Below are 5,596 nucleotides of genomic sequence, written 5' to 3'. Positions count from 1 at the left end.
ACGGCAGGCACATGGTCCCCTTGGGGAAGCCCCCCTCCCCGTTTCCACCGGCAGACTTCTCCCTCCCTCCGGGCTCCCCAGGACCGCAGGCTGCGGCCGCTCGTGTCAGAGGCAGCAGGCGCGGGGCTGCCTCTGCAGCTGGGAGCGAAGCCGCCCGGCCTGGCGCCCCTCCCGCGGCGGAGGTGGAGGCGAGGAAGCCCCCGCCCCCGCGGAAGCCACGAGCTGCTGGGCTATGGCGGCCGGGGCTGCTGCTGCTGCTGCCTCGGGCGCGCTGCGGGTAAGGGGCCGGGGCCGGGGCCGGGGCCGGGTCGCGGCCGGGAGGGAGGGCTGGCGGGCTGGCGGGCGGGCGACTAACGGCGCTCTCGTCGGCAGCGGCTGCGGGAGGCGGCGGCGGTGCTGGGCGGCGGCGGGCTGCTGCTGGCCTCGTACCTGGCGGCGGCGGGAGACGAGCCCTTCTACGCGCAGCTGCTGATGCCGGCGCTGCACCGGCTGGCGGGGCCCGAGGCGGCCCACGGGCTGGCGGTGCGCCTGGCGGCCCTGGGGCTGGTGCCGCGCGCCCCCGGCCGGGAGGACCCGCCGCTCCTGGTGAGTGCCGGGCGTGGGGGTAGGGGCGAGGGGCGAGGGGCGAGGCGCGCCCGTCCCCCCTGCCAGCGTAGGCGGCCCCCTCCGGCCTGTGCCTGTGCCTGTGCCCGCAGGAGGTGGAGGTCTTCGGGCGGCGCTTCCGCAACCCGCTGGGCCTGGCGGCGGGCTTCGACAAGCACGGCGAGGCGGTGGACGGCCTCTACCGGCTGGGTTTCGGCTTCGTGGAGGTGGGCAGCGTCACCCCGCAGCGCCAGGACGGCAACCCCCGGCCGCGCGTCTTCCGCCTGCCCGAGGACCAGGCCGTCATCAACAGGTGGGGCGCGGAGGGGCGCGAGAGGGCGGGGGATGGACCGCAGCGCCCCGGCGCCCCCTCACCCGGCTCTCCCCCCGCTAGGTACGGCTTCAACAGCCACGGACACGCGGCCGTGCGGCAGAGGCTGTGGGCCCGGCGGGAGGCGCAGCGGCGGCTCAGCGAAGGTAGGTGGGTAGCCGGGCGGGCTGCTGCTGCTGCTGCTGCTTCGCCTGGGGAGCCGGGGAGCCGGGCCCCCGGGGGGGGGGGGGGGAGTGGCAGCCGCTGCCGCTGCCGGATGTCTGTGCCTGTACCTGTTCTTAGGCGGATGGCCGCTGGGGATCAACCTGGGCAAGAACAAAGGCTCGGCAGACGCTGCGGCCGACTATGTGGCTGGAGTGCGTGCCCTGGGCCCCTTGGCCGACTACCTGGTGATCAACGTCTCCAGCCCCAACACGCCGGGCCTGCGGCAGCTGCAAAGCAAGGCCCAGCTGCGTCTTCTGCTGGCCAAGGTGAGGCTGCTCAGCACGACCCGGCCCAACAGAAAACTTGGAAATTGAGGGTAGGGTGGATGGTCGAGAATCCTCTGCAAAACAGGGCTTGTTTGGGAAGTAGGAAAATACTTGGCAAGACATGGTTCGACCACTGAAGACATCAGTGTGAAAAGTTTTACCTGTGTGGACTGTACAATATATTTACACATGCCCATACAAATGTGACTCGTTTTGTTACAAAAAGGGCCCACTGTTGGCTTCTAGACCGATTGTGAGTTACAGCTTGGTGTAGGAGTTAGGAGCCCTAATCTTGCGAGCTCCCCCACAGGCAGCCCGCTGGGTGACCTTGGGCTCGGCACAGCACTGACAGAGCTGTTCTGACTGAGCAGTGGTATCAGGGCTCCCTCAGCCTCACCCACCTCACAGGGTGTCTGTTGTGGGGAGAGGAAAGGGAAGAGGATTGGAAACCACTTTGAGACTCCTTTGGGTAGGGAAAAACGGCTCCTAAGAACCAACTCATCTTCTTAAAGAGACAAATAAGACTTGCTAAAGAAGGATCTGATGCATGTGTTTTCATTTATCCCACATGTTCTGGTAAGGAACAAACCAGTTTTTCTGTGGCTCAAAGAACTCTCACAGTGTTGTGTCTCTCCTGGCCCCTAGCAGCCTTCTGTGGGGCCTTGTATATGTGGCCGTTTGGAGAGATGCTTCAAAGGGTGTGTTCAGGGGGTCTTGGGGGAGAGCCCAAGGCTTTCTGTGCAGCCCAGGTGTGCCCAGAGCCTCAGCCATCCACCCATCTTTCCTGGCAGGTGTTGGCTGAGAGGGACGCTCTGATGTGTGAGCAGAAACCAGCTGTGCTGGTGAAGATTGCCCCAGACCTAACTGCACAAGACAAGGAAGACATTGCCAGTGTGGTGTGTGAGGTGGGCAAAGAGGATGGCCAGCAGCACAGTTTCTGGGTGTAATCTGTGTTCCTCTAGAGCACTGTCTTTCACATAGGGGTGAAACTAGGTTTGGGATCCTTGCAGGAAGGGCAGGAGCATTCCCCCTATAAGGGGCTGTTGGCTTTCCCCCCCAGGTAGGCATTGATGGGCTTGTAGTCACAAACACCACCGTGAGCCGTCCTGTCACCCTCCGAGGGGCTCTCCGTGATGAAGAGGGGGGCTTAAGTGGGGTGCCCCTTCGCCAGCTCTCCACGCAGACTGTCAGCGACATGTATGTTCTCACCCAAGGTAAAGGGGCTGGAGTGCTTGTGGGGAAACCAGCAGGTGCAGCCCAGCAAAAGTCCTTCCATAGGCAATCTCTCTCTGCCTCCAGGCCGGATACCCATCATTGGTGTGGGCGGGGTCTGCAATGGGCAGGATGCCCTGGAGAAGATCCGCGCAGGTGCTTCCTTGGTGCAGATGTACACTTCCCTTACCTATCGTGGGCCACCTGTCGTGGGTGCTGTGAAGCAGGAACTGGAGTCCTTGCTGAGGTGAGGAGGAAGAGGTGGAGCTCTGTGGGGTAGGTGGGAAATATACTGGGCCAGCAGCTGGAGGAGCCAGGCCAGACCAAATGTGCTAGGATGTCATTCTTATGCAGCCAGCCAAGCCTTATTGAGAAGTCCATGCTGCTCCTGCTCTCAGTAGGATGACGGACGGAGCCTATGCGTCAGGGCTAGCTATGAGAATCCCCCCTGAGTTTGCCTGAGCAAAAAGGGAAAATTGAGCAGAGTGCGAGGGTGCCTTTGCACAAAAGGACTATCCATGCCTCCTTCTCAGGCTTGAATAGTGACCCCCTTGTTATTGGCTGCAGGCACATATTGGTACCCTCTTCTCCTTTTCATAAGCCATAATGAACCTGTGACTCTCTGACAGGCCTGTGTAAGAGGATTACTTTTTGGCCCCTGAGGCTGTCTGCTTTCTGGTTCTACTCCTCCCTCCCTCAAGAACAGTTCTACAAGCCCTAGAAGAGCTCTGCTGGATCAGGCCAATGAGGGTCCAGCCTCCTGGTTCCTATGAATAGTCAGTGTGCAGGGCACAGAGGCCACTACCCAGCCCTAGCCCTCAGAAGATTGTGAACGGTTCTAGGCTGCCTCTGTGGCCCTTGAGTGCTGCATAGGTTTCCATGTATACCACCAGCAGATGCTGGAGCACTGCCCCAGAACCTAGTCCTGCTTTGGGTCTCCGTGGCAGTCATCCAGTTTTCAGATGGACTCCCTGACACAGGAGGAGATCTGCATATTTTTCATGGGCTTGACCTGGGGTCATTGGTGCATCCTGTCCTAGATCAGGTCAGCTGATAAGGCAAGGTGATTCTTTGCCCCAGAGTAATGTATTTGGGGGGGTTGATTCTAGATGCTGGGGTAGGGAAGAGGAATTTCTAGTACATATTTAGACCTTTTGTCAAATGGGACTTCTTCCCCTCCAGAGGGGAGCAGGGAGAGGGCTGTGGCAGACTGCCACTTCACATGTGTGTTTTTCCCCTTTGTTCAGGCAACAAGGATTTCAAAGTGTCAAGGAGGCTGTGGGAGCTGATCACTGCCTCTGAGGAGTCGTTGTGGAGAGCTAGTCGAGCCGCTTGTCCACAGTGGGTGATGCCTCTTCAGGGCAGAGGGTGACATCCTAGAAGCTCCTCTTCCGGTCCCGCTGAGCAGCAGCATTCCCCAGGAAGCGGTGTTGGTTTTGCAAGCAAGCCAGGCACTACCTGTCCATGCGGATGGCTGGGCAGTGTGCCCTTTGACCTTTGTACTGAAGGAGCAAACATAGACACAAGCAACAACCCCGACCGTGTTTGGCTTCTTGAAGCGGCAGTGACTGTGATGGAGAGTCAATGCTGATGCCTTGACAGTAGCCACAGGCCCCCCACCCCTCTATGAGCTGTCTGGTTGGGGAAAGCAGTACGGAGCTCCTCCTCTCACGCCTGGAGAGCAGCATAGCAAGTTCACCTCCCTCTCTTCTGGGTGCTCCAGAAGCTGTGCTGAGGGGGGGACAGAGCTGGTACAGTTGGGGGGGGGGAGGTCGGACCTGGCACGAGGTGTGGCTTTCTCTCCAGCAGCAGCTTGTGCCACTTCCTTGCCCAAAGTTCCAGTTGGCTCCCCTTCAACAATAAAACTTAGTTTTGTTTTATACCATCCACAGGAGCATCGTTGTTCAGAGGTGGCATGATTGATTTCACACAATGGAGTGTTGGGCTTATCTCAGGATAAGTAAACAGGTTAGATGAAAGGCATAGACCTTGTCAAATGGAGCCCTTGGATTCTGCTGAAATCCACATGTGAAACCTTACTTGCCCTTGGGAGTTGCTTTGTTTCTAAATTGAAAAGGCGGAAACTGTAATTATACAGAATTATTAGGCATGCAGAGAACAAAGCCTGCTGTGGGAAAATCAGGATGGCTTTTGTAAAGGGAAGTCCTGTTTCACCAACCCTTTGGAGTTGAGAAAAATTATTTATTATATTTATATTTATATGCTGCCCTCCCTGATGCTCATAGAATGTAGCGAACAGGGAAGATAATTTAATAGTTGTAAACAGTAACAATACAGTGATGACAATAGAACAGTATGCTGGAATAGTAGAACAATGGAGAACAGTAATTTAATCACAGTATACTGAAGGCTTGGGGTCCAGTGGAAGGTGGACAAGCATGTAAACAACGGTGACCTAGTAGACGCTATATACTTGGGACTTTCAAAAGGTTTTTGACAAGGTACCTCATCAAAGCCCTGGCAGGCAGATAACGGGATGGGCTCTCTTATGAATTGAAAACTGATTAAATGATAGATTCAAATGAGTAGCCGTGTTGGTCTGAAGTAGGACAAAAAAATCAGAGTCCAGTAGCACCTTTAAGACCAACAAAGATTTATTCAAGGCGTGAGCTTTCGGGTGCAAGCACTCTTCGTCAGACTAAGAACTGACCATAACAGTAGGAATAGATAAGCAAAAGTTAATTCTGTTACATTAGTAAACTGTGTCACAGCATCCACACACAGCCACATAATTCCCTGTCAAACCAGGCAATCAGATCCCTCGAACTCATTTGTAGTTCACAAAGACATATATATATCAGAAATAAAACTCAAAGCCACGGCTCACACCCTACTATTTACTGCCGGCCTCATCTGTCTCCATGCCAGTGTGAAACTTTCTTACAAGTAGAAGCTAAGCTGGCAGCTTTTGAATTCTACTTTCTGGTCCCAGGACAAGATAGCTGCCAACTTAGCCTCTACTTGTAAGAAAGTTTCACAC

At 56.5% G+C, this 5,596-nt stretch overlaps 1 protein-coding gene across 2 annotated transcripts; it reads left to right on the top strand.

Moving 5' to 3' along the window:
* Positions 1-83: 83 nt before the first annotated feature.
* DHODH (dihydroorotate dehydrogenase (quinone)) lies at positions 84-4,482 on the top strand. 2 transcript variants are annotated; one of them, XM_077310382.1, is made up of 9 exons: positions 84-277; positions 373-585; positions 696-895; positions 977-1,059; positions 1,196-1,383; positions 2,175-2,288; positions 2,444-2,597; positions 2,683-2,842; positions 3,843-4,482. In XM_077310382.1, exons 1-9 carry the CDS (start codon positions 233-235, stop codon positions 3,895-3,897), a joined length of 1,212 nt encoding a protein of 403 aa, XP_077166497.1. In that variant the 5' UTR covers positions 84-232; the 3' UTR covers positions 3,898-4,482. The 2 variants fall into 2 exon arrangements, with proteins under 2 accessions (XP_077166497.1, XP_077166498.1); XM_077310383.1 differs by lacking the exon at positions 2,175-2,288.
* The last annotated feature ends 1,114 nt before the right edge of the window (positions 4,483-5,596 follow it).

Source organism: Paroedura picta, chromosome 14 (genome assembly GCF_049243985.1).
Source record: "Paroedura picta isolate Pp20150507F chromosome 14, Ppicta_v3.0, whole genome shotgun sequence".
Lineage (NCBI taxonomy): Eukaryota > Metazoa > Chordata > Lepidosauria > Squamata > Gekkonidae > Paroedura > Paroedura picta.
The sequence above is the reverse complement of the archived record's forward strand: the minus strand, read 5'-3'. Positions and strand labels throughout refer to the sequence as shown.

What these genes read in the sequence shown, in the direction of transcription:
- DHODH (XM_077310382.1), top strand. Translation starts at nt 233, where the DNA reads ATGGCGGCCGGGGCTGCTGCTGCTGCTGCCTCGGGCGCGCTGCGG. An exon ending in CTGCCTCGGGCGCGCTGCGG is followed by an intron (nt 278 to 372) that starts GTAAGGGGCCGG and finishes TCTCGTCGGCAG; the next exon opens with CGGCTGCGGGAGGCGGCGGC. An exon ending in GAACTGGAGTCCTTGCTGAG is followed by an intron (nt 2,843 to 3,842) that starts GTGAGGAGGAAG and finishes CCCTTTGTTCAG; the next exon opens with GCAACAAGGATTTCAAAGTG.